Consider the following 26896-nt stretch of genomic DNA (forward strand, 5'->3'; position numbering starts at 1 on the left):
CAAACCTACTCCGCAAACCAAAAACCAACCCCACGACTTCCCGCCCACAGCCACCTGCAAAACCCCTCGTTCAGGCAGCTTTTGGAGAACCGGCCGGGCATTTACACCTAGGGAGGGAGTATTAGAATTCGGATTAAGGGTCTGGGGCGGGCAGGACACCGAGCAATGTGCAGCGCCACAAATCCCATGTGACCTGAGCTGTGATTTGAACCGCGTGTGGCCTCTGTCCGGTGCGCGCCCAGCTCCGGCCGCTGATGTTCAGCCCCCGGTGCTCCCCCGGCCCGCCCGGGAGGATGCTGCCCGGCGCCCCGGGACAGCGCGGTGCCCGCATCACATGGTTTCTCGGAAGCGGCTCCCGTTGTCTCACGCCTGGATTTATTTTCACTTTCGAAGGGGGCGGCGGCTCCGGGCGGGGCAGCGCTGGGGTGGCCGGGCCCGGAGCACGGGGGGCAGCGGCGCCATGAGCACGGAGCGGGGTGAGTGTCTCCCCCCAGCCGGTCCCGGGTCTGGTGCAGACCTGATCACTTGGGGGCCTGGAGCCGCCTTTGCTGACACCCAGCCCACCCTGCTCGGGGCTGGGACCAGGTGTCCCGATTTGATAGGGACAGTCCCGATTTGGGGGTCTTTTTCTTATATAGGCTCCTATTACCCCCCACCCCATCCTGATTTTTCACATTTGCTGCCTGATCCCCTTCCTGGGACCCCTTCTCCGCGGTCCTGCAGGCACAGGCAATGCAACCAAAGGGGCACCACACCCCCCTGCCCTGCCCTGCCCTGGGGGATGGAGCTGAGGCTAACCAGTGGGTGCAGTACCCACCCCCAGTTCTCCGCCCCGGCCCTGTCTCTGGGGGGGCGGTTGACAGCCTGAGCCCCCTGGGACAGAGGGTGCCTTCGAGGCGCCCCGCTCGCCAGCCCGCCGCTCCCTTCTCCACATCAGCACGTGGAGGTGGGCTGGCACAGGGAGGCGGGGTGGGCTCCCCGCTGGTGGGGCATAAAATCTGCCCACAGACTGATGCTGAAAGGCGATTCCTTGCAGGGAGGGGCTCCCCTCTCCAGAATGCAGCCCTGAGTTCAGAGCCTGGTTTTCGGGGTGTCTGCGGTTGGATGTTCCTAGGGTAGGACAATGGGCAGGGGCCATTGTCACGGGATGCTTAGTGCATTCAGAGCCTTTCCTTGAAACTGCTAGGTTAAAACAGTGCCAGGTTAATTTCTGTTTCCTGAAAGTTTTAGTGGCTAAATTGGTCAGCGTTGCAGCTAGCAAAATACTCCTCAGTGTCCCTATTATTTTTTCCAGCGTCTCTTTCAAGCTCCCTCTCCCTAGAGCTTACTGTATTTTAAATGTAAACATTTACCCTGACTGGTTAAAATTGAATGGTTGAAATAGTGAGAGGACAGTTGATTTGAAATGACTGTTACTTATCAATCTGGATACATTTTTACATCAAGCCCGGATGTCTTTCTAAAAGATTCAGCCACAAGTTACTGGGCTGACTTGCATCTGAAGAAGTGAGGTTCTTACCCACGAAAGCTTATGCTCCCAGTACTTCTGTTAGTCTCAAAGGTGCCACAGGACCCTCTGTTGCTTTTTACAGATTCAGACTAACACGGCTACCCCTCTGATACTGGGCTGATTATTGTTCACTTGCATAGTAGAAAAGAATAAGTCCTTCCACTGGATGAGTAATTAGGTGAAATTCTGTGCCCTGTGTTCTGCAGGAGACCACACTAAAGGATCAAAATAGCCCTTTGTTGCCTTAACATCTGTGCATGTACTTAATAAATTGGAACCTGGTTAGCTTGCAAATCTGACTTTTTTCATCTCTTTTGGCTCCATTTGCTCTATAAAAGGAGCATTTGCCAATTTATCGATAATTCCGAGAGATTGGGGGCTTAGTGTTCCTGTCCCAGGATCATCGAACCGGCTCCCTCTAGACAGTCCGAAAGGTAGACAGTTTCCCCTTCAGATTTGTATTTATTTCTTTTATTGTCAATATAGAAGCATAAAGACGACTGTCCCAGACGCTGTGCAGCAAACGGAGGTAACACCAATAGCAGCGCCATAGCCTTTTTTTCTGCACAGAATCTGCCAGTCAACAAATGTCAGAAAAAGACCCCAAAATTCAACTACCACCAACATTCAAACCCTGTGTCTGTCAGGTCTGCCCAGATAGGTGGGGTGTGCTTGAAAGGTCAGAAAACAAGGGCTATTTCAGGTGGTGTGAGGGGGTGGGGAGAATTTCTTCTAAAGTAGAGGGGCTCTCACAGAGACTCCTTTGCTTGCAATTCCCTCGGGTATGAACAAGTGAGCGCCGGCTGTGTTCACACTACCCCGGGGCAGAGTCTGCATCGACCATCTTAGGGAATCCTCTCACTGTTTTCCCCTCCATGCCGTCTAATCCTGCTCTGAGAAAATCCGGACAACACGAGTAAAAACGCCAGCACCATGTCTACACTAGAGCTCCCAGTTTTTGCTAGCCCTGGAGAAGCTGCCCTGGTGCTAGCACAAGAGTGAGAGATTTGCTTCCCAGATTCCCATAGACAGGACACAGGGGGGAAGCATTTCTTCCTGAAACACGAGGACCAGCAGCTCTTGTCCTTTTATCCCAGCTAATGAGCTTGTAGTTGTAGCTACTGAACCTAATTATGTTATTTGGTTTCCACCATGTGCTAGTGTGGCCAAGTAGATAAAGCACCAGTGTGGGGACCAGGAGACCTGGTTCTGTTCCCAGTACTGCCACTGGCCTGCTGGGTGACCTTAGGCAAGTCACTTCCCTGCTCTGTGTCTCAGTTTCCCCATCTGTAAAATACGGATAATGATCCTGGCCTTTGAGATCTACTGGGGAAAAGTCCTAGGTATTATTAATACATATTGGTCTGGATCTTCATTCGGTATCAGTCAGCATAGCGTCATTGGATTTAATCAGCACCAGAGGATCTGGCCCGCCATACCTGTGCTCCGATGAAAGAATAGTAATATCTGATCTCCTTTTAGACCCTTACCAAGCTGTTTGTCTGCAGTCGTTCTGTGGCTACCTATTACAGAATAACCTCAGGACCCTCCTATTGACGCAGGCAAGCCTCTTTGGATTCCTGGAACATTTCACAAATCGCCCGAGTCTCGAAGGAGCTCGCCTAATCTCGTGCCGTATCCAAAGCGAGAACCCTGAGCTTTTAAACCTTCCCTTTAAATTCCTTTAGGCTGTGTCCGTGCTTGGGAATTCTAGGGGGAAATTCCCATCAGTGCTTTTAGAGCCATGTGGACGTTGAGGCTCCCACCAGCATAACCTTCAATATGGCTGAGCTGGGGTTAGTGCCAGTGGAGGCTGGCTTGGCTGGCTGGCTGATTTCCTGGGGGTGAAGTCTTTAGGGAGGGATGTCATTTTTACCTAGTCTCCCATCTATATGTTTGGAATGAATTCCTAATGTTTTTAACACAGGAAAGGGCCGTTGCAAGGGGGAATTCCTTATCGGTTTTACTTTCAGTTTTAATTAGGCCTTGTACCTTACCAGAGCCGGTAAGGGGAGTGTGGGGGTGTACGTGTGAGGTAGTTTCAAGTAGTTACTGAGACGTGCAGAGATCAGAGCTAAAGAGAAGGACACAATTTCGGCACTCTCTTATTTCGGAGTCCTCGTCTCTGTCCATTTCTGTGGTGATTTGTGTCTCTTTCTCTCCCTTGGTAAGTACATGTTCTCCGGTGTCTGTGCAGCGTTTAGGCTCATGGTGGTCAGCTTCACGTTTTGGTTTTATGTTTCATGCTGGGGGTGGCAAGCAGCGTGCATGCTGGCTTTTTCCACTGATGTTTTGATCAGTTTGCTGCTCAAGCGTTACAAAGGCTGTGACAGAACCCAAAATGTATCCATTTGGCTGTAAAAGCCCCTCTGCCTAGTTCAGAGTCAGGACGTAGATCTTTGGACCACACTACCTGTTGGGTTGGGTTGCGTTGTGCATTTATTTTGAGGATTAAAATATCTTGTGTACCTTAAGCTGTAGTCACACGTTGTTCCCTTATTCGTGTACAATTTTTCTCCTATTTACAAGAGTTGACATTCTGGACTGATGGCCTTCCATTAATACCTGTACCATTTTCCGTGGTATTATGGTCCAATCCTGCAAGCTCTTACTTGCATGAGTAGTCCTTATTTATGTGAGTAGTCCCTGTATAGGAAAGGTCAGTCACTTATATTGTAAAATTAATTTAATAGCTCAGCGGTAGAAAACTTAAATAATTGTGTCCCAAAGATTGATAAGTAGAGCCGGCCAAAACTTAAAATTTCCGTTCCACAGGAATTCATTCCAAATTGGAGCTTAAATAAAAATATCAACGTTTCCTCAAAAATGAAATAAAAAAAAATCATCTGGGTCAATCAAAAAACATTTTCCTTGTTGTTAGCATTAAAATATTTTGTTCTGATTTCTGTTCAGATATTTTATTCTGATGTCTTTTAAAATTGTATGTACATCATGATTTAAAACATAAAATAAATTCCATAATGAAAAGTAATTTTGAAATGAAACATCAAAACATTCCATTCTGATAAGGTCAAAACATTTTTGATGCTTTGTTTCAAAGTTTTGTTGTTGCTGAAATTGACACATTCCTGTGGAAAGTTTCTATTTAGACAAAAAGACATTGGCTGATGGGAAAAAATTCCATTGGAAAATTTTTGAGACACTCTATTGCTAAGGACTATTGGAGAGGCATTAGTAGGCATGTTTTTATTTGCTCTTTGGCCAGCATGGTTTCATGACATATTTGATGATTACCTGTTCTGTTCATTCCCTCTGGGGCACTTGGCATTGTTCCATTGTTGGAAGACAGGATAAAGGGCTAGATGGACATTTGGTCTGACCCGGTGTGGCTGTTCCTATGTTCTTATTTCAACCAAGAACAAAAGTTCATTTCCAAGTTAAACATCCTGAAAACTGGATTTAGAATGGGAATGCTGATAGACTCTTAACTACAGCACTTATATGAATGCTGGCATAATAAGTGTGCATAGAAGATAAGGACTTTTTATTAAGCGTTTGCCTACTAATGGATCCAGAGCAGTTAAGAAAGTTGCTAGAGTTTGGGAAGAATGATAGAAAGAGTTCGGTACAGTTGGGAGACAAATTAACCAATTAAGCTGGTGCATCGAGATGAATTGTGATGGCAAACCCCACTTGGCCTGGTGACAAGACCTTCAGAGATCAGTCAATTTATCTTGAGATTCAAAGTCTTTACAAATAAATGAATGTTACCGATCAGTCCTGTTCCCATCAGTGTACCGGAAAGGGTGGTGGTGGTTGGTTTTGTTCTAAGAGACATTGTGGAGAGGGTGGCAACAAAGGCGACCCAGGCTTGCCGATGGGGAGGGGGGCGGAGTGAGGGCAGCCGGCTTCAGCAGTGTTACTGAGCATGCTCAGTCCATGTGAGCTTGGTCAGTACAAGCCAAGTAGCAAATCAGGGGTGGGGTGGGGTAGGCGGGCGCATCCCCTCTGGGGGGGCAATCTGCACTGGGGAAGATTTGTGCCTCTCCAGCTTTAGCCCGACAACAGATTTCCTCTGCTATTTTTTTCTGGATTCCTGAGGATGGGGCTGCTTCCCTTCTCTCTATATTTTGGTGTTGTGGGGTATGCCTTTAATTATAGAGAGAGGGGAAGGGGGAGTGGTCCTTTCCGTGCGGGAGAAATTGGCCTGCAGTGGTAAGCAAGGCTCAGCCACCCAGGTCGCCCTGTAGGGGCAGCAAGGGTCTCTCTCAGGCTGCCTGGCCACCAGCCTTCTTTCATTTTTGAGTTTCTGGTTTGGGTTGTTCCCCCAGCTCCATGTCAAACCCCGGCCTTCGTCCGCGGCTCGCATGGGAACTGGAGGGCAAAAGGGGACACGTTTCTGGGTCTTCGGCTACTTGGCTGGGATCTAATGCAAACTCAGGAACGAGGGTGTAAAATGGCCGGATTGGAAGGTGGTTTCTGCAGAACAGCGCCCCCTCTCTGTCAGATTATTGTTACTGCAGTTGTTTTTCTGTTACAAAAGCACTTCTGATAGTGGGGGAAGAGGCCGTGGGAAATGGCTACACATGCCTGATACTGGCTAGAAGGAGAAGACTATTTGAGATCAAAGAAGGAAAAAACAACTCCGAGAAATGGATCCTGTCACCTGACTGTGTCTCACACTATGGGTAGCTCATGGCAACCTAAAATTGACAGATGAGACTTTGCTGTTTTGGTTCATTTCTACACACAAACACGCACACACACATGCTCAGTCAAATACATCCACGCTGTGACTCCCTTGATTTCAGAGTCAGTTTGGCTTGTTTTGTTTTGTGTGCGAGGGAGTTAAAGTCTGTGTATTTTCACTTTCGTTTGACTCTAAACTACTTCAGCAACTCTCATCTCGAGTTTAACACTCCTGACACTTGTACACCTCTAAACTCTGTATCTGTGAGTTAATACTAACGCTTTGCCCTGCATTTCCACCTGTTGAGGTCAGACTCTGATTGTGCCAAAAAATGCTCATCCTCTGTGAAATAGAAGCAATGTTGTTAGGCTGATCCCAAAGCCCCCTGAAGTTGATGGGTGTCTTTCCATTGATTTCAATGAGCTTTGGGTCAGGCGCTTAGTCTATCCCATGATCTGCAAACTCGCTCACTTCTTCTCCCATCATCTTTATGCTCCCAGAATTGCACAGAACCAATTCTGCAATGGAATGTTCCCCGACTTGCACAAAATTCTCTCTCAAGCTGTTGCTGTGACTCATTTATGCAGTCTCATCTCCTTAACTGGCAAGTGAAATGACCGATGGTGAACGATGTTAGATGAATAGCCTAGGAGACCAATCCAAAGTATAGGTAGTATAGTATAGTATCCGGGGAAGTCTCAGATACTACAGAGATGGGGGCCAATATTAAACCCTAAAATAGATTAGATAATCTTAGTGAAGGGTATCAGATTAACAGTACAAGTTTCCCCACTCTCAGCCACCATCAGTATGTTTCAGCCCTGGGCCTGGAAGGACGCTCCCGCTCCCAATAGGGGATAGAAGGTAATTCAGTCTCCACGGCCTCTTCCTTTCTTAGCCTCCCTGCCAAAATAACCCACACGAATGCTATTTAGAGTCAGTTGTGGTGTGGGCTGGTGGCTTTACTAGAGCTTTGCAGTTCTGCAGCACCGCCCCTCCAAGGTTCTGAAAGCACCATCCAGGCATGAACTAGGCCTCAGAGCACCTCGGCTGCTATTATCTCCATGTGGAAACTGAGGTACAAAAAGGCGAAGCGTCTTGCGGAAGTTCACACAGGGACAGAGCTGAAAATAGAATCCCGTTCTGCCCTCTTCTAATCTCTAGCTAATACTGCCTCACACACACTGGTATGAAACCTGATGTGTAAGGAGCTTGACTGAGTCTACCAACTCATTTCTCACAGCCCAGTCATCACATGGCAAAACACTTTGGTCACCACTCACCTGGGTAGGATTTGCACTGTTCACCTGGCAATGAAAGGCTCTGTAGCCCATTACCAGTCCTCTGCTGCTCTCCTAGCCAGAGCTCCTAAATCTGAAATGCTTGTAATTGCATATGGCATTTTGTATTTATTCATGCGTATTTATATCCTGCTCTGTTAACAGTCCACTTCTTTCCCCGTAGGAGGCTGCACAGGACAGAGCATCCACTTACATGCACAAAACATGCATCCGAGAACCGATGTCTATTGAAAGTGTGACATCTACGGGGGTCGGTAATTTCACAGGAAATGGAGGAGAATCCACAGTTACATTTGAAAATGTAAAAGTCTAGAAAGAAAGTGACCGTCTCAGGATGCAGGTAAGAGATCTTCAGTTGGGTAGGGCAGAAGAGATTGTGAGAGTAGAACATGGACATGGTTTTGTGTCACCAAATGGGCCAAGAACATGTCACAATTCCCACTGAAGTCCATGGCGCATGACTAAAAGTGGCTGCATCAGTCCCCTAAAGAGGAAAATATAACCCCACTCTTGGCGCTCAAAGCCTCCCAGCTGCTCTGTTGTTATGACACTTTGTGAACTATGGCCCAACTTGCCATATCAGTGAAGTTATTGATGATGAAGTTGTACACGACCCTGCTTCTGTTATTTATTTCAAGCGCAGTAGCCCCCAAGTCCCCGAAAACAAGGATTGGCTTGCATTGTGCTAGGCATTGTACAAACATACACTCCGAAAACAGTCCCTGCCCCAAAGAGCTCCTAGTCTAGGATTCTGACAGTAATACAACAGACAAATGGTGGGGAGATGGACAGACAAGGGAACAGTAGAGATGGGGTTTTGTATAAGCAGCCTAACCAAACACCAGGCAGGAGTGATTTGTAAGTGTTAGGGCAAAGGCAGGTTTCCATTGTTCCCAACTTCACTACTAACCTATCTGGTTTCTTCCCTCCAGCCCCAGATGGAGGATATGGATCTCCAGAGGGCCATAGCAAACGCTCAGCCACAGCTGGTGGAGTCCCTGAGTCATGCCCCTGAGTGGCTGCTTATGAAAGCCAAATGTTTCCTCCCTCACATGGACCTGAGTCACGTGGCTGGGGTCACTGACCGCAAAGAAAAGGTCTTGTTGCTCCTTGACACGCTTGAGAATGCAGGACCGATCATTTGGAAGCGGTTTATCCAGTGCGTCTGCATGGAATGCAACCTCCCCATGGACCTGGAGATACTGCTCATGAGTGCCTCAGGAGAAGGTAAAGGAGAAAGCTCAACTGCGCTAGAAACCTTGATCCCTAGCATCACCACTCTCAGGTCTAGCTGTGGTAGAGCTGATGGGCTAACTGTGTCCCTGGTGCAGCCCAGTGGCTTCGACAGAGCAATGGCAGGAGTGAATTTTGCATTATGGGAGTGGATGTTTTAGGATGGATAATACAGTAAATGGATGAGCGCTCTCAATTCCTGTTGACCTAACTGGGAGTTGAGGGAGTGCAATACCTTCCAGGCTCAGGGCCTGTCTCTGGATGAGCAGAACATCCAGTTCCCAAATTCGAAATGTCCTCAGAGGCAAAATCTCTTTGGAAGGACTCAGGGCATTGACTAGTGCAAACTGGGACTGTGGTATGACAATGTTTTCTGCCCCATAAGGATCCCGATCCTTTGGTGAGAGAACAAAGAGTGATAATGATACAGTACATACATCTGTCATTTTATTTTACATGCGTAAGTATATTAATATTGTTGTTTAAATCATTATAATTGAATGTCCCACCCGCTGGAACAATTTATCCCACAATCTTTATAGCCCTCCAAAAGTTGTGAGGTGGTTTTCTCCCTTTGAAAACATCAAAAGAAATTTCTTCCCAGTCTGATCCGTACAGCAGAATATGGGAGATGCTCCACGTGAGCTGTTGTCATTGACAATGAATAACACCGCACAGAGCGTTCTAGACACCAAACTCTTACTTAATAGTTCCTGACACATTTGGTGAAATCTTGAGCCCCATTGACTTCAGTAGATCTAGGATTTCACCGAGGGTATCTTCTCTATTTAGCTGTTGGATATCCTCAGCCCCCGGCTTCTTGCTTAGCAGGAGGTTATGCAAATAACTGACGGCTCATCTAAGCAGACAGATCATGCAAGCAGTCTTGTTATTGCACATTAACCCTGTTTGCCTCCATGACTAGCCAAGTGCACCAGAAGCAACCCACCTAGAAAAGGAAAGGGGAACAAAGTTAAACCTAGCTACAGGCTAAAACTAAGAATTGACTTGTACTTTCTTCCAGTGTTCAAGCTAAAACAAGTTTTAGCCTCAGAGTTCAGTGTTGTTGTTTTTTTAAAGTTTCTTAGATTGTAAAATCTCTAGATCAGGAGTTGTGGCTTCATGTGTTTATTTCACATAAGATGGCCAGATGTCCTGATTTTATAGGGACAGTCCCGATATTCAGGAGTTTGTCTTATATAGTCACCTGTTACCTGCCATCCCCTGTCCCGATTTTTCACACTTGCTCTCTGGTCACCCTAATTTCACAGTGCCTCATACAATTATCTTGATGGGCGCCTCTCAGTGCTACTGTAATACAAATATTAAGTAATCATTTAAAATGGTTATTGTTCATGGCTTTTGGTACCAGGCAAGTACAATGCAGAGACCTTCTACATGCATCTCTCTGCTCCCTGCTTTCAGCTGGGCCCTGGAAACGGAAATACCAAAATACTGTACTGATCTCATTGTACTTGCAGCTCGAGCAGAAATAGCAAATGTTGGCAACGACAGCAAAAAGAATCTGTTCTTGGGAGTCTAATGTTTTTTAAACCAAAGATTCTCTGATAAATGCTGAACTTTATCCAGACCAAAGCTCCAAACCTTTGGAAGTTCACTCATCACTAGTGATACAGTGATCACCGTTTACCCTGAACTGGGTCTGTGATTCTGCAGAAGTTTCCCCAGCTCCTCTCCTTGCCACAGAACTTTGTTCCAAAGTCTTTTTCATTTCAAAAGAAAAATGTTCTGGTTGTTCTGATTGTGAAGAGAAACTTCCAGATGGAAGCCACATACAAACCAGTGTAGTGATGTCAGTCTGAATCTGCAGCCAGGCAGCCTAAAGCAACAGCCGTGAAATAAAACACCTGTTTATTTCTTTGGGGTGTTTACTCCAGGGCCGCCCGGGAGGGGTGGGGGGGAGAAGTGGGGCAATTTGCCCCAGGCTCCTGGCCTCGGAGGGGCCCCCATGAGACTATAGTATTCTGTAGTATTGCAACTTTTTTTATGGAAGGGCCCCCCAAAATTGCTTTGCCCCAGCCCCCCTGAATCCTCTGGGTGGCCGGGGTTTACTCTGACACCTAATAAGGTCTATATTGTTAACTGTTTAGCTGCTGATAGCTTAGCACTTGTGCTTATCTCACAAGCCAAAAACATTTCCCACACATTCCTGGATAACAAAAACCTGAACTATTCTCCACCAGCTGCTGAACCCTCTACCCTTGCCTTGACAACGATGATGCATGAATGTATCATCAATACAAAAATCCATGGCAAACTGAAACTTTAGCATCAGCCTGGAATCTCCAGGCTACTGCACTGGAGTGGGGCTGAAACCAGGTGATTCATGAGTAACCAGGTTGCCTAACGAATGAGCGTGTGAGTCAAATTTAGGCTGAGGCAGGTCTAGCACGGCAAATATTGTGAGCCAGAGCAAACTGCATTGTGTAAAAGTTGAAGCTTCACACCTCTCTGGGAACTAAAGATGAACTGATGAGAGTCAGGGCACATCTGAGGTAGGCCACAGTGCCCCATGCCTGTTTGCAACTCAGCAGATTATCAGACACTAGTCAGACATTGTACCGGGGTTTCCTTTGCAGCATTGTGTGTGCGTGTTTGCATGTTGCATACCTTTGGTTTTATCAGGACGGTAATGCCACAGACAGGTGAGCCTAACTCATTTGGAGCACGTTAGAGGGAGGCCCTGGCAATATCCTAATTTTATTTTAAATTAATAATTGTAGGTAATTTAAACCAGAAACAAGAAGCCTTTGCAGAAGCAAGTACTCAGTCTCCTTCTCAACCTACAGGTAAGCCTGGTGTCTATGGCATGAATGCAAGGGGATAACATTCTAGGAGCTTCCCAGCTCTCTGTGAGGTAGCTGTCTTGGGGGTAGGGTTGCCAATTTTGGTAGGATGTATTCCTGGAGGTTTCATCACATGACATAATCTTTAATTCCTGGAGACGCCAGGACAACCCTGGAGGGTTGGCAACCCTACTTGGGGGGCGGAGCCAAAGATCAGGACATTGCACCATAGAGTAGGCCACAAACTGAGCCCAGACTGAAACGTCCCATGAGGAAACCCGCTTGTACTGTGTTCTCTCATTCTCTGCACGTCTCAGCTATTTGCCAAGGTTTTGATTTCCCTCTGCGTGTTTCAGAAAAGGCCAATAAGCCCTGTATTCGCCAACGGTCTACTGATTTGTTCTGCCAGTCTAGAGAAGCTCCTAGCCCCAGGGCATTATAACATGAGCCCCGCTGGCTAATTCACTGCATCTGAATGACTGGCCTCACTGCGGGTTAGTTTGAGGAAACCCATTTGGTTTTATGTTGACTTAGTGATGCTTAATGCTTGGCTGCCTGGTTTCCTGGCTATGGATTGTGGCCCAAAGGTCAGTCCAAGGCCTTTAATCCAACATATCAGGAAAGGCTCAGACTGCTCCACACACCCCAGTTACACATGACCCCACAATGCGGTTCGTGGAAGTCGTTTAATGGCCATCAGTGTGCCAAGCTTTGTGTATTATTGGATGGGTGTTACACTGCTGAAGAAACTCAGTAGGTGCCTGTCATTCGAACGGTGTCTGGTTTCTAAAATCAAACCACTGGCACATCTCCCCACCCACCCTTGTGAAGAGAATTACAGCAGGTGGAGAAAGGCTGTGGTAAGTATTGCTGCAGCACTGTCACTTCCTGAGCTGGGAGGCAATTGTTCCACAAGCCAGCATCAATAGAAGAAGCCTGCTGGATGTGGGTTAGCTTTCATCTAGAAAGCTCTAACCTTATTGCTGCATCTGTCCCAAAGGTGTACACAAGTAGAAATAAAAATGCTGAAACGAACCCTTTGTATTCTGGGCTCTGCAACTTGAAGAAATCTGCAGACAGAGCTTGTAGAGCTGAATTTTTGAAACCTAGGGTGCTAATGAGTGTCTGAGAACAGTGCAAGCTGATCGCTGTGCAGGGCTCTGTGCTTGGCCAGGGACAGGCAGGCTAAAAGTCAGTGGCCAAGTGTGATTTTCATGTGTGATTTTGCCTGGTAGAGAAAGTCTGCCGTGCTCTCCATTTTGCCTAGGAAGTTCCCATTAGTGTTGTTAAGTGCTGAGGAGAGTTGTTAGGGCTGCTAACTTGTTACGGCTACTCAGTGCTGCTGTTCTCGGAGCTCCGATGCCAGCTGCACTAGCAGTTAATGCCACTTACCCCTTCAGGAGACCTCAGTGTTATTTGGAAAGAAAGACCACAGGCGCGGTTTGGTGACGAAGGCACTTGGCCAGGTTTATTGTCGACAAAGCACAATCCTAGTGCCCTGACTCAATGGTTACCTGTACACTCACACACGTATGCCCACGACAATGGTACTAGGCAAATCAGCACACCAGGATGCTGTCCCCTAGGCTGGACAGCAATGCCCCCTCCCCCCATAGGACTTCTCCTTTTATACATGGATACAAACAAGTTACATATTACACTCCAGATGTTAGTTACCACCCTTGTACCTGCTAGTTAGAACATCCTCATCCGTTATCCTGTCATCCCCTCCTTATCTTACGAGGGGTCGATATGTTCTTGTACCATCCCTTAAGGATGTGTTTACACAGTTACTTGAGAGATCGGTATGTTTTTGTACAGTCCTGTCCAGTCAGGAATGTGCTTACTTGGTTCGCTGACACCTGGCGCATTGCTGTTCTGCCAAAGCCAGGCCTACTCCGGTTCAGAGCCTTTGGTTCAGACGGTGACTTATGCTTATGGCTCCAGCCAGGCGTACGTGGGTCTGTGAATTTAGAGACTAGCTAAGGTGTGGTCTGCACTTACAAGTTAGGTTGACACAGCTTCACTGGACATGTGTGTGAAAAAACCCACACCATTGAGCAGCACAGTTTTGCTGATCTGTTCCCCAGTGTAGATGCAGCTACGTTGGGGAAGCGGTGTTCCTACACTGATGGGAAAAACCCTTCCGTCAACATAGGCTGCATCTACACCCTGGACTACACTACATTACCCAGCTATGTGGGTAGAGTCGCTGTAGTGTAGACATACCCTCAGGACTGGAAAATTAGGTCAACCCAGCTATGTAGCTCAAGGGTGTGAACAATTCCCATGGAAGAAGTTTTCTGTCAACTTAGCTACCACCTCTTAGAGAGGTGGGTTTACTACAGCGACGGAAGAGCTCCTGCAACTGTGCCGTTGCAGTGTTTCTAGTGTAGACATAGCCTGAGATTCAAATTCATAGGCACATGTAGCTCCTGCAGGGTGCAGGGAGGATGTGGCTCTGAGTCACCATTGCCAGTGGCCCTGATATTCTGTAATTTGTGCATGTGCAACACACCCCCACATTTTGCACTTGAGGATTTACGCACACAGCTAGATAGCCATGCAATGCTTGTATCCCCAGAACTGTGCATGCACGCGGAGTTGGCAGTTGCATAAAGTCGGCCCGCATTTGTGTGTGTACAAACAGGACTGCAAATCGGGACCGATATGCCTAAATTACAGTGTGGTTATGGAAATGTTAAGGATACTGTGGGCTGTTTTCTGTGGTACAGTGTGCAGCTGTAGACTGTGGTGTAGTGTGCAGTTTTTGGATCTATTATCTCAGTCCTGAATCTGCAAGAATCGCTCTCTTTTACGTATTCAAAACCACATCCTACCCAACCCACCTCTCACTACTTCCTTATATAATGTACAGTTGAGAGGATTTTTACCAGACTGCAATCCCTATATCTCTGCATCCACTTCTTTCTCTTCTCTGTATACCCACAAAACCTCAATATGGCAAAGTCCTGGCCCTTTACAATTTCATCTGCCCAGCTCAGCTCTGTTTAGATTGTAAGCTCTTGGGGGCAGGGACTGCCTCTTACTATATATGTGTGCACCACCTTGCACCATGGGGAGGGGACCTGATCCCAATTGGGGCTCCTATAATAAGAACATAAGAATAGCCATACCGGGTCAGACTAAAGGTCCAGCTAGCCCAGTATCCTGTCTACCGACAGTGGCCAATGCCAGGTGCCCCGGAGGGAGTGAACCTAACAGGTAATGATCAAGTGATCTCTCTCCTGCCATCCATCACCACCCTCTGACAAACAGAGCTAGGGACACCATTCCTTACCCATCCTGGCTAATAGCCATTAATGGACTTAATCACCATGAATTTATCCAGTTCTCTTTTAAATGCCAATAGCAATGAATGATATCCTTTATCGGTAATGTTAGGAGCTAGGTGAAACCTTGTTATGGAGTGAGTTAAAACCTCATTGAGATCGATAGGTGTGAACACACCTTTCAATTAACATAACTGTAAGGATAAACCCCAACCTAAACCAGCAGGAGTATGTGAACCCACCCAGGAGCTTTTGCTGAGTATCGTTTTGAGTAGGCGTGTGCGGGAATGGAAGGGAGGGAAGGCAGAACACAGAGAAACTGAAAACAGACAGAAATTGTAAGAGAGAGACAGACAGCTGGAAGGAGCAGCGGAAGAAATCTAAGGAAAGGCTTTTGGGTCAGGGTGCAGATTGAGAGAGAGCTGTAACCATATTCCATTGTAACAGGCCAGATTCCATTAACTCCGCTACCCAACTCTGTCAGGGGCTGGGGAATTGCGCACACACATCACAAGAGGCTAGGCGACATCCCCGGGTCGGGGGGGAGACTCATTCTGCCTGATTTCAAACACCCATGAATGTCATCGGTTGGGAAGTTTGGCTCAGTCTTCATTAGGTTTCTGTCTTGCTTAGGAAAGAGGGTTTAAAAAGAAGAGCCGGAGGGAGGAAAATCCGGATGCAAAATTGAATCCGGCCCCTGCTGTGCCTGGCCGTTCTATGGTGATGGACACTTGAAAACGCTACTGTAACTAGACAGCTCATAAGGGGGACTTCTCTCTCCCTGATCCAGAGCAAGGCTGCCTTGTTAAAGGTGGATGGCCTTTGTGGGGAGGCTGGAATGTGCATTTAGATTGCACAAAAAAAATTGCCACCTCTGATGAGCCCAAGAAAGATCTTAGGAGGCTTTCAAGACCTCCCTCTGCATGAGGCTCCCCCATTCCCAATTCCAAGCCACAACGTCCTTGGAACTCTGGTGGGTTCCCGCTTCATGGCTCAGTGTTACCTTCCCCCATCCAACGCCCCAGTGCTCAGGTAGAAATCCATTCGCATGCCTCTGTGCGTGGCAAACTGCGGCTGGCACTCTGCTCCAACTGGGACCAGTGTAAGATGATCAAATCCCAATTAGCTGGGCAGCCCTCCAGAGAATCAGATCAAACATGTTGCTTTTTAACCTGGATATAAATTACAATTAGGAATGTTGAGGCACTTTAACCAAGCAAACTGTTTTGTTAGGCAGCTGGTGCACTGTGGGCACTACTTATGAGGCTGACTGGTATTGTCTTCACCCTGCCTGGCAATGATATCATGAGATCCAATGACTGGAAATTGAAGCTAGATAAATTCAGACAATCAATAAGGAACAATGAGGACTACTAGCCATCGCAACAATTGGATTCTCCATCACTGGCAATTTTGAAATCAAGATTGGATGTTTTTCTAAAACACTTGTAGTGCAAACAGGAATTAATTCAGGGAAGTTCCTACTTCCTGCTGTACAGGGGGCCAGACTGGCCTTGGAATCTTAGAATGTATATTGGCAGACTCAGTGCACTTTGCAACAGTCCCTCCGAGAACGGTCTGGTTAACGCGTTGGTGATCAATATGTCTTAGCACCACGCTTCTTAACAGATGGTGAAAGGATCCATCGAAAACATCTGACAACCATTTTCTAATTCTGAACACTTTTTTTTTTTAATAAATACCCCTTTTAATGTAAAGTGTTGCCATGAAGATATTCAAACCCACGAACAGCCTCTAATGTTACACTTACATTTTTATGCTTCCAGTCAACTATGGGATCAAAGTGACAGAATTTACACCCTCCCCCGATACGTGAAGCACAAATGAGTGTTATCTCCACAAATCAGGTGATGATGACATTCTGTTATCCATCCCCATAGATGACTGCACTGCACACATGCTTTTCCCCAGCAGTTGCAGGGTTTTGATTGGCTGTTGTTGACGGGATGCTATACCATGTGATCTCAAGCTCACAGTGCTGCATTAATATGTTTGCTGCTTTTCAACTTTCAGGACTTGAAAGGCGTCGTCATGGAAGCAGTTCTCATCCCAATGGTAAAGGGTCTAAACAGCAACGATTAGGTATGTGGATTTCGCAAACGATGCATGAGCATGTTCATCTGTGGGGAAATGCCAAGTTATCGACTTTGTATGTGTCATATACAGTATCGACCCAAGTGCCCATTACTTTTCTTGCATGCCAGTAAATAAATCAAAAGCACCAAGAAATCATCCTGCCTCATTATGGGAAGCCTGTGTTGAGAAGATGCATTATCTAATATGCAACTGATCTTAAAAAAACACAAAGAAAATGGGCGTTTGCAAAAAACTGGCTCAGAGGTACACTAAAAACCCTTCTGGAAAAAGATGGATTAAAATAATCTAGAATAAAAACCCTTTGAAGGAATTACATGCCCAGAAGGTCTCTCCCAGCTTGTTATTCATGAAAGATTTTTATTTTATTTTTTTTGGAATGGGGAACCAGTTCAGGAAACATGCAAGTTTATTACAAAACTCCAATAAGCCGCCAGAGCTAGTGTGGCACATTTGAAAATGCACTTGTGTGATTTCAAAACCCAGAGAAATTGAGGAAGAATTTAATTTCCACAAACTGTAAGTGAGACAGAATAACACCAACATTGGCCATAGGGCCTGCGCCAACACCCACAAAATATGAATGGCCAAATTATAGCTGACTTACGTTGGTGCACAATAGGAAGCAACAGAGGGGCTGGAGAGAGCGGGGTTGTAGGGCGCTAGCTAGCATTTCCAGTAGGTACTAGTGTGTTCTCAGAGGGGACATGTCTCAGGAGGTCAGGAACAAGGCCTTGGTCCCACCACATTGTGAACTCGGAGAGTTGTTTGGAAACCGAAATGGGTGCAAAGCAAAATGTTGGATTTAGACAACTCTCAGCTTGGAGGGGGCTGGACTCTGATCCCAGCTCAGGATCCAAATTCATGACTGTAATGAAAGACTGGATCATAATGCACATGCACAAGGTGGGTATGAGTTAAGGTTGCAACCCTAATTCTGGCATTGCTTAACTTTTGGGTACTTGACTTTGCAACCTTCACATTCTTTTAACTTAGTTTTTTTAAAATATAATGTCTAGGGTTTTTAAAAAACGTAATAATAAAAAAAAAAAAACAGCAAAATTCTATCCCTTGGAACCATATTGATTCTCTGTCTGGGTTAGCAGCCTGGCTGGGATTTTTAGATCCACAGCACAGTCCTCTATCACTCAAACTAATGGAGTAGCTGGGAGCAGTAGAAGGCTGTTATCTTTTATGTGGACCTGCCCCTAAAGGGGAGTGGAGACACACATTTTACCTGTATTTTTCACGCCTATTTGCTAGACAGCAAGGCAGTGTTGAGACTCAGGACTCATGGATTCAATTCCAGGTTCTGGAGGCAAGTAAGCTCTAGTTATGGACTCTTCTGCCCCCCCCCCATATCTCCCTGTCTCCTTTTGCTCCCTCTCCAGCCCCCCTCTCCCGCAGCCTGGTTATCAACACCCCAGCTCCTGCCCCCAACTCCTTCCTCTGCCCCCTGCTCCTGCACCTGTTTTGTCCCACCCCTGCAGCTATCCTGACCCCTCCACAGCTCCAACTCCTACCTCATCTTCTGCCCCTCTCTACTCTTGCCTCTTTCCTCCCCTTCTGGCTCTAGCTTGTATCCTCCCCCACCCCCATTCCTCACCTCCCTGCATTTGAGTCAGGTTGTGTCTTCCTTCTCCTCCATGCTACCTGGGCACGAGCAAGGGTAGCTCTGAGAACACAGGAGAGGCAGAGTCTCCCTGCTCTCAATTCCAGTGCCTGGCACTACGTCAGCTGCCAGGAGGAGCAATGTCAAGGGAAGTCCCAGCTCATCCTTGGCAGCCTTGACCGGAGCGTGCTCGGTTGCTCCGTGGGAATGGCGCACATGCAGACTGGTCACAGACAGGAGCTGTGAGAGGACGGAGCATCCTCCATGCAGATGTAACCTCCAGAGAATTTAGCTGCCAAATGCTAGCAAAGTCCTACTAAGCATGTGGGAACTGAGATTTTTTTCAGAGGCTAATAACTTGGACAGATTTGGACAAATTTTCACAGGCACAGCAAAAGGCCACCTAAAAGTCAAATGTCAAGTCCCCCTGCTCCAAAGCATGGCTATACTACAGCTTCTCAGCAATGTGGTTGGAAGAATTTTTTTTTTTTTAAACAGAGATGGTTGAGCCATTTTAGTTGAAATTTTTTCCAAAAATTCAGCCTGAGGCAGACACCCAGCATGGGAAATAAATAAAAATTAATGGAGATATCCCATCTCCTAGAACTGAAAGGGACCTTGAAAGGTCATTGAGTCCAGCCCCCTGCCTTCACTAGCAGGACCAAGTACTGATTTTGCCCCAGCTTCTGAAGTGGCCCCCTCAAGGATTGAACTCAAAACCCTGGGTTCAGCAGGCCAATGCTCAAACCACTGAGCTATCCCTCCCCCTTGAAATTTTGGCCTGAATGGTTAATGTTTGGCAAAGTTAGAAGCAACTGAAAACAGGGTCTTATAATGGGAAGTGTCAGGCAACCTTAACTATAGGCATCAATACCTACATTGTCTATAATAAAAAAGAGAAATACATCCAGATGCTATCTGTACGGGACTCTGCCCTCCTGAGGGAGGGAACGCCTGTTAGGTTCCAGTCATTGCCCTTTATCTGTCCCTCTGTCTCCTGCATTCTTGGCAGCCTAACAAAACACCCTAGGATCTTGTTTGAAATAAAAATAGTCCACAGTCTCTGGGAGGGATCTCAACAGTGAACACCTTTCCTCAGAGTTAATCAGTGTGTTACTGGGCTGAGCGCCACACAGAAAATTGATGAGATTGCTCAGAAGACAACAGGGATACTTTGTGTATTTCTGAACCCGCCACTGGGGTCCTAATGGGGACCTTTTCTAACCCTTGGCTAATTTCCATAGATTTTAAGGCCAGACGGAACCTTTATGATCATCTAGTCTGACCTCCTGCACAACTCAGGGCAGAGAGCCACATCCAGTAATTTCTGCATGAAGCCCGTAACTTCTGTTTGAGCTGTGAGCTTGTCTTACTCCCTATATTGTGTGAGGGAGAAGTATGAATCCCCAAAACCAGGTCTATGAGGCAGAGGATGGAAGATACGCTACTTGGGCAAATAACACTATGGAATTGTGTCTGCACATGGTTTGTTATTGCAAGGTCGTACAAGAGTGCTGCTTTGTTTACTAATTACTTGGTGTAGGGTTGCTGGGCTGAATATACTGCTGTGGTATTGATTTATTGTTTTAAATGCGTGCTTTGAAGCATGGATTTAAAAAAAAAAATTACATAAGTAAAGAATCACATGGACTTTGCAAATAGATCGGGGCCGGGGTGGGGCAGGGGGAAGTACTTTAGATCATGAGCTTCCCAATACAATCAGGGTCTATTTCAGCAGCGGGCCAGATCCTATATGAACTGGCACAGCTCCACGGTCTCACTGTGTTTATTATGGTGAAGATCACTTTTCATGAAGTTGATCTAGCTGTTTCCCATTACCACTCTCTCTCTGTCATTCTCTGCCTCTCAGATTCAGCTGAAAGGTACCGGCATCTCATCATTGCTTCAATGTGCCAAAGGTATGAAAATAAACAAGCAGCAGGAGTAGCTGTCCTGGGACAAGCACAGCCACTAGCTTTCAGCCAAGCCTTCGTCAACCTGGTCATCCGGCGGAGTAAAGCTTCCAGACTAAAGGAGAGAGCAGATAAACCCAGGGAGGACTCGGCAGGCATGCAGGAAGCTGAGGAATGTGTGGACACGGCTGTGAAAGTCTCAGACCTGTTTGAAAGTGTCGTTAGCTCGGGTACCACCCGGGTTATCCTTTTGTTTGGCAAACCGGGGATGGGAAAGACCATGCTGATGCATCGGCTTTGCCAGAAGTGGGCAGAAGGAGCTTTGCAGCAATTTCTGTTTACTTTTCTCTTTGAGTTTAGGCAGCTGAATCTGATCAGCAGAAAGCTGACATTAAAGGAGCTTTTGTTTGATTTGGTCCTTCAGCCAGAAGATAGGCCTGATGCAGTATTTCAGCACCTCCTGGAGAACGCCCAGCGCATGTTGTTCATCTTTGATGGGCTGGATGAATTTGTGGGGAACATAGGCCAGCCATCCTCGCCGTGTTTAAGCCCTGCCCTCCACAGGCCTATGTCCATATCTGAGCTGTTTGCCAATTTCTGCTTTGGAAAACTTCTCCCTGGGTGCACGGTGCTGGTCACCAGTCGGCCTAAGAAATTACCCGACTTTCTGTTAAACAGAGCAGATCTGCTGGCAGAAATTTGGGGATTTGACCATGAGAAGGTTGAAGAGTATGCCAGCCACTATTTCCACCAACATTCCTTCAAAGAGCAGGCCATCGCTCACCTGAAAAACAACAGCAAGCTTCTGAGTATGTGCTTGATCCCTGCCTTGTGCTGCATCGTCTGCGTCTGTTTGGAATATTTGCTGAGGAAGCGTTTGTCGAAGGTGGAGCTTCCTCAGACCATGACCCAATTTTATATCAAAATGCTCCTCATCTTTATAAGTAAACAGCAGACAGAGGGCACTGTGAGTGAAGACACGCAGCTGAATCACCACAGGACGGCCATTTTGGGCCTGTGTGACCTTGCACTGAAAGGCCTGGAAGAGAAGAAGATAGTGTTTTACGTTGATGATATCCCAGAGCATGTGAAAGAGTTCGCTTCCCTACATGGGTTGCTGACTGTCTTTGAGGTGAAGAGGAGTGACAGCCTCCCAGAGGCCGGCCATGCCTTTGTGCACTTAAGTCTTCAGGAGTTCTTTGCTGCGCTGAACCTGATGATAAAAAACACAATCGACGGAAGCTACCTGAAGAAAAAGTTCTCTCTGAAGTCAAAGTGGACTTTAAAAAATGAAGCCAGGACTGAGTTCATGGAGAATTTTCACATCTTTCTCTCAGGCCTCTCGTCGAAAGAGTGTCGGACGTTCCTCACCCAGTTAGCTGAACAAAATCAGGCGTGGGTGCGGGACAAGCAAGCCGCCATCTTGCAGTCGTTGAAGAAGCTGGCAGCTACTAATCTAACGGGGCCCAAGATAATTGAACTGTGCCATTGCACTTACGAAACACAAGACCTTGAATTAGCCCAGCATGTCGGGAGCCAGTTAAATTTAAAGTATGAATTTAGAAACTTTAGATTGACCCCTCTAGATGTTTCAGCTTTGGTTTTCATCATTAACTGTGGCCGGGATTTGACTCACTTGGATTTTGCGGGCTGCCCCATGGAATTAGATTGTTTGGAGGTTCTCGCCAGCTGTAAAAGTATAGAGCATCTGAGGTAAGAAATGCATGAAAGACATGTGCATTTGGATTGAGATTTTGAAGGGATTTCTATGCCCATTTACCATTAAAATGAATGGGAAATGGGTATCTAAATTACCTATCAATGGAGGGCTCAGATATCTAGCCGTGAAGTCCCAAGCATTTCATTTCTGGGTTGCTGGTTCACAGCCAGCCAGCACTGATAGCGACTGAAATTTGCTGCCTTCTGATTGCTGTTAGATATTGTAGATGAAATGCGTTTATTTTCGCAGTCCAGTTTCTACTGGACAGCTGCCCGCATTGCAGTGGGCAGGTTCAGCAGAGAGATCAAAGACGGAGAGTGAACTACCATCTCATCGCTAAAGCTGGTACTTGACAGCTGGGGGAGCGGGGCAAAATAGGCACTTCAATCAATTTGATACCTTTTATGAGTGCTAAGTTCACTTTGAAGATTGCGTGCATTCCAGGTCACCGTGTGCTACTAATTTACCATAGTTGAAATGGTCTATTTCTCCAACAACAGCTTTAAAGCATTCAGACAAAATTCATCCCTGGTCTAACTCCATTGACTTCAATTGCTTTACACACAGGAGCCATTAGGCCTTTCCAGTTTATAAGAGTCAGATTTTCACTGCTCACCGATATAACCATGAGCAGAAAATGTCCTTAAATAAGGAATTACTTATCTTTATCATAGCACTAGCAGAACGCTCAGTCAGACTGTCTCCACAGTTTAGCAACTGCTACTTAGTATCTCAGTGTCTTAGTAACCAAGCCAATAAAGTCTTTCCCCCTTTGTACATTTGATTATGTTGAAATGGTATTTAAAGAACTAATATGTTTAGAAATAATTATGATGCAATAAGGTGGCTGGATCATAGATAATGTTAGAAAAAAATAAAGAGTTCTGTTTCTATCATGTTTTAGCCCACTTTTTTATTGTTTTAGCTTTAGGAGCAGGAAATATGGTGACGAATTTGCAGCTGCTCTTTCCAAAAGCTTACCGAAGATCAAGAGTCTGAAGAAACTAGAGTAAGCATTTAATATTGGGGTCAACCCATCTTACTTTGCTCCAGTGCTGAATAGGAATAGGGAATGGGGTCCCCTTTGGATTTTGTACCACCATCTTATGTCATACGTATTTTAAATCTTTTGCTCTGGGTGATGTTGTCTAAAATATAATCTGTTTTGTTGTTTAGTGCAACACAAAAATACAGAAATATATGAAAAATATGATTGTATATGGTACCTTTTGGGCATTGCTACCAAATGCCAGGAGATAGCTGCAAAAGATTTGCATCACCTTATGCTGCTGTAATGATCCTTTATATCTATTAGAGCGGATTGAAACACTTTTTTTCTTTCACTTTTTGGACAAAAGCTTTTTGGTTTTCAAAAATCATTTTTTTTTGAGGAAAACGAAAACACTTTCTGCAAAATATTGAGTTAAGTTGAAAATCCAATTATTTGTCCCCCCCTCCCCCCAAAAAGCTTCAATGGAAAATTTTTGACCAACCCTAATATCTGTACAGCACAGGAAGGATGGTCTATAGAGGTAGATGTGGTGATCTGTGGGTTACTTGTCTAGGGTTGTCTGTAGGGTTGCATTGTTGAAGCTGATTGTGGTGTCCAGGAGGTTGATGCTAGTGTGGGAGTGTTCCAGAGAGAGTTTAATGGATTGGTAGTAGTTGTTGGAGTTGTGGTGGAAATCTATAAGAGAGTTTAAGCCGTCTGTCCAAAGGATGAAAATATTATCCATATATCTCAGATGTATCATTGATTTCATGGTGCATTTGTCTCCATGGACCTGTAGTAGTCAAATCCTTGTTACCTATTTCTCAATGAGTTATTTTAGCCCCAAGATCCGCCCAACACTCCTAACTACCTAAAATAAACCCCTACATTTTTGATAGACCAAGTCCAGTACAAGAAGCTTGCACACTTAGGCCTGGTCTACACCTAAAACTTAGGTTGACCTAACAACATCACTCAGAAGTGTGAAAAATCCACATCCCCAAGAGACGTAGTCAAGCTAACCTTAGCCCCAGTGTAGACTCTGCTAGGTTGACAGAAGAATTCTTCCATCAACCTCGCTACCTCTTCTAGAGGGGGCGGATTTATTATGTGATGGAAAAACCCCTTCCATCATCATAGCAAGCGTTTATGCGACAGAGGTTAACCCTGGTCTCATTTTATGTCTGCATACACCTAGAACTTCAAAGGCAGTCTACCATTAACTATGGTAGACATGTGCAGTTCTGCAATCTTCGTTAACAACAGTAACTTGTTCAGTTTTAAAGCTACTTTACAACAATCTTGGTTGGAACCTGTTCCAAAACAAAGACACATGCTGTAATTCTGTGGCAAGCATGTATACTTCCTTACTAATTAGGTACTCAGTTTCAGGAAGCGACCAATTGACTGATTTGGGTTGTCTCGCGTAACAGGCCGGGACTCACCACCATGGTGCCTCCTGCTGGTCATTCTGGGAATTAGCTCTGTCTTTTCGCAGAGTGCCCTCCTCCGGTGGTGTCTCGCCTGCGTGATTTCTGCTCCGGACCCGCGTCGCCTCAAGGACTAGCGGGATCCTCTTCAGGACACAGGCCTCCAGCCCCACATGCCCCATTCTGTTCTCCTTCCCTTCCGGGGGAACAGCAGTCCTCTGTCCAGCCACTCACCTCTGTGGCCAACTGCAGCCCAAAGTTCTAGCCAATTACCTCAGTGGCAAACTGCAGCCCTTCACTGGCCACTCCCCTCAGTGGCAAGTGGGGGCAAGGGAGACCTGGGCCTGCCCACTACTCCAAGTCCCGACCCAGGGACCCTCTAGGCGGCAGCCACACGCTGTGTTTAGCCCTAGCACCTTCTCTGCCCCTGTATCAGGGCTTCAGTCTTTCAGCCAGTCAAACTGGAGCTCCTTCTGCTCCCCGACCCGGCTCAGCACTGCTCTGTCCAGGGTGCTGACAGTTTCCTCAGCCCTTCAGGGACCCAGCCCTTTCTCCCAGGGCTCCAAAGAGGGAACTGCCCCACTGCCCTGTCTCTCTGTTTATATATGGGCCTGCTCTGCCCTGATTGGCTGCTCATTGCAGCCCCTCTCTGAATGGCTGTCTGCTGCGCAGCCTCCCCAAGGCTGCTTTTAACCCTTTCTTCACCAGTGTGGGGCAGACGCCCCATCACATCTCCCAAAGAAAGTCTGTGTGTTACTTATCACTAGGTCTTTGCTCAGACATCACCTTTCGGCTCAGTAATTGTCCACAGCAGGACTTGACATGCAAACACAGATTGAGTGAAGGATGGATACAACTATAGTCTTTTCCCGGTGTGCTAACAGGGAACCTGAACTGCTGGAAAATAGAAAGAGACTTTAAAGGTGGTCTGTCTGAGATAGGTATTTGGTGTCACCAGGAGGACTCCGAGATTGCTGGCCCAGGAACTCAGTCTTCTCTCTTCCAGGTGCCTTCGGCTTTTGAGAAGTGATGTGCTGAAGGACACTAGTGATTTTATCCTATTTCTGCTGGCTGGTCCAACTTGGTTCCTCTTTTTGGAGGTTCTGGCATGTCGACTCATACTTCTTGTGAAGATTCAAAATGTCCAACCAAAAGGAGAGTTATCCTCTCTTACCATCCCATCAGGGAACAAGGCATCAGCTTTTGAGTTCTTGCAAATGAGACTAGGAATTTCCTGAATCATTGTGTAATACATCTTGTCACACCAGCTAGTGTAAGACAAGTTAGGCCATAACTGTTGGTACAACCATCTTGGGACACACCTTGAACACTGGTTGGTCCGGTCAGCAGCTTACCTCTGCAAGTCCCTTTCTGTGACCCCTTTGTGGTGTGTCCCTTGGCCAATTTTGCAATTATTGCTTGTTCAATTTGCAGTTTCTCCATCAACATCCTGCTAGCTGCTGAAATGTCCAATTTAAAGTTCATATACTTTATATAAAGTCTCTTCCTAATCTTTGGTGCTCTTTAAACTTGTGTTAACAGTCCATTATACAATGCAAAGTCCCTTCAAGAACTGTTGTTCTCCAGATGGCCAGAACAGCTGTGTAAATAGTCCAGGCCTGTTCTCCTTGTTTCAACAACCACGGTAGGACCCTGGTATGTATGACTGAGCTGAACAATTACATTTGTGATTATTCCACTCTAGCCAAGTGTCCTTATACACACACTATGTGGTTTCAATGCATCTGGTTTACTGCCTCTTCAGCACTAACTTGATAGCATAAGCATGTTTGATTGTAAACATTAGCCTTACTCCTTCTCTTGATCACGTCAACTAAAAGGAATCAGTATGACTGCAATTTCGTTCTTTCCTGAGAGGATTGCACAGCAGGCAAACCCTGGCACTGAAGTTTACAATAAGTAATACCATTGACTTCCCTTTTACACATTTTAATTATAATATTAGATTCCATCACGTTCCCCACTGAGCTCTCAGCAACATCTCCAGCAGCTTCTTCCCCAGTCACTTTCTTCAGGATCCCTTCTAGTAGCTCTGTCATTCTTTCCCTTATCTCCCTGAGCTGAGGTCTGGGCTACCATCTGAATCTGAGGGGAGAAACTACATGCCACGCAGATTTATTTCAAGTTTATTTAGACTTAATTAAGTAGAACCCTAGCAAGGGAATTTGGTTTTTATCTTTTGGTATGTGTGAAGTTCTTAAGGGGCCCTGCGAGAAGGGAAACTGAGGCAGGGCACTGCAGAGCCATGCTTTACCTGCAAGGGGCATTGGCATTGTGCTAGGGTTTTAGCTGAGTGGAC

The 26896-nt window shown here is 46.2% G+C and overlaps 1 protein-coding gene across 3 annotated transcripts in view; it reads left to right on the plus strand.

Moving 5' to 3' along the window:
- Positions 1 to 430: 430 nt before the first annotated feature.
- NLRC5 (NLR family CARD domain containing 5) overlaps positions 431 to 26896 on the plus strand; it is an 87119-nt gene continuing 60653 nt past the window's right edge. For 2 of the 3 annotated variants that reach the window (XM_054048519.1, XM_054048516.1), the window contains exons 1-7: positions 3605 to 3677; positions 7626 to 7802; positions 8395 to 8689; positions 11440 to 11505; positions 16830 to 16898; positions 20393 to 22148; positions 23081 to 23164. In XM_054048519.1, the coding sequence (XP_053904494.1) occupies positions 7797 to 7802; positions 8395 to 8689; positions 11440 to 11505; positions 16830 to 16898; positions 20393 to 22148; positions 23081 to 23164 (2276 nt within the window). In that variant the 5' untranslated portion in view covers positions 3605 to 3677; positions 7626 to 7796. Of the gene's footprint in view, positions 477 to 3604; positions 3678 to 7625; positions 7803 to 8394; positions 8690 to 11439; positions 11506 to 16829; positions 16899 to 20392; positions 22149 to 23080; positions 23165 to 26896 lie in introns of those variants that run through there. The other variant, XM_054048517.1, reaches the window with a different exon arrangement.

This window comes from Malaclemys terrapin, chromosome 14, assembly GCF_027887155.1.
Source record: "Malaclemys terrapin pileata isolate rMalTer1 chromosome 14, rMalTer1.hap1, whole genome shotgun sequence".
In the NCBI taxonomy this organism is placed as follows: Eukaryota; Metazoa; Chordata; order Testudines; family Emydidae; genus Malaclemys; species Malaclemys terrapin.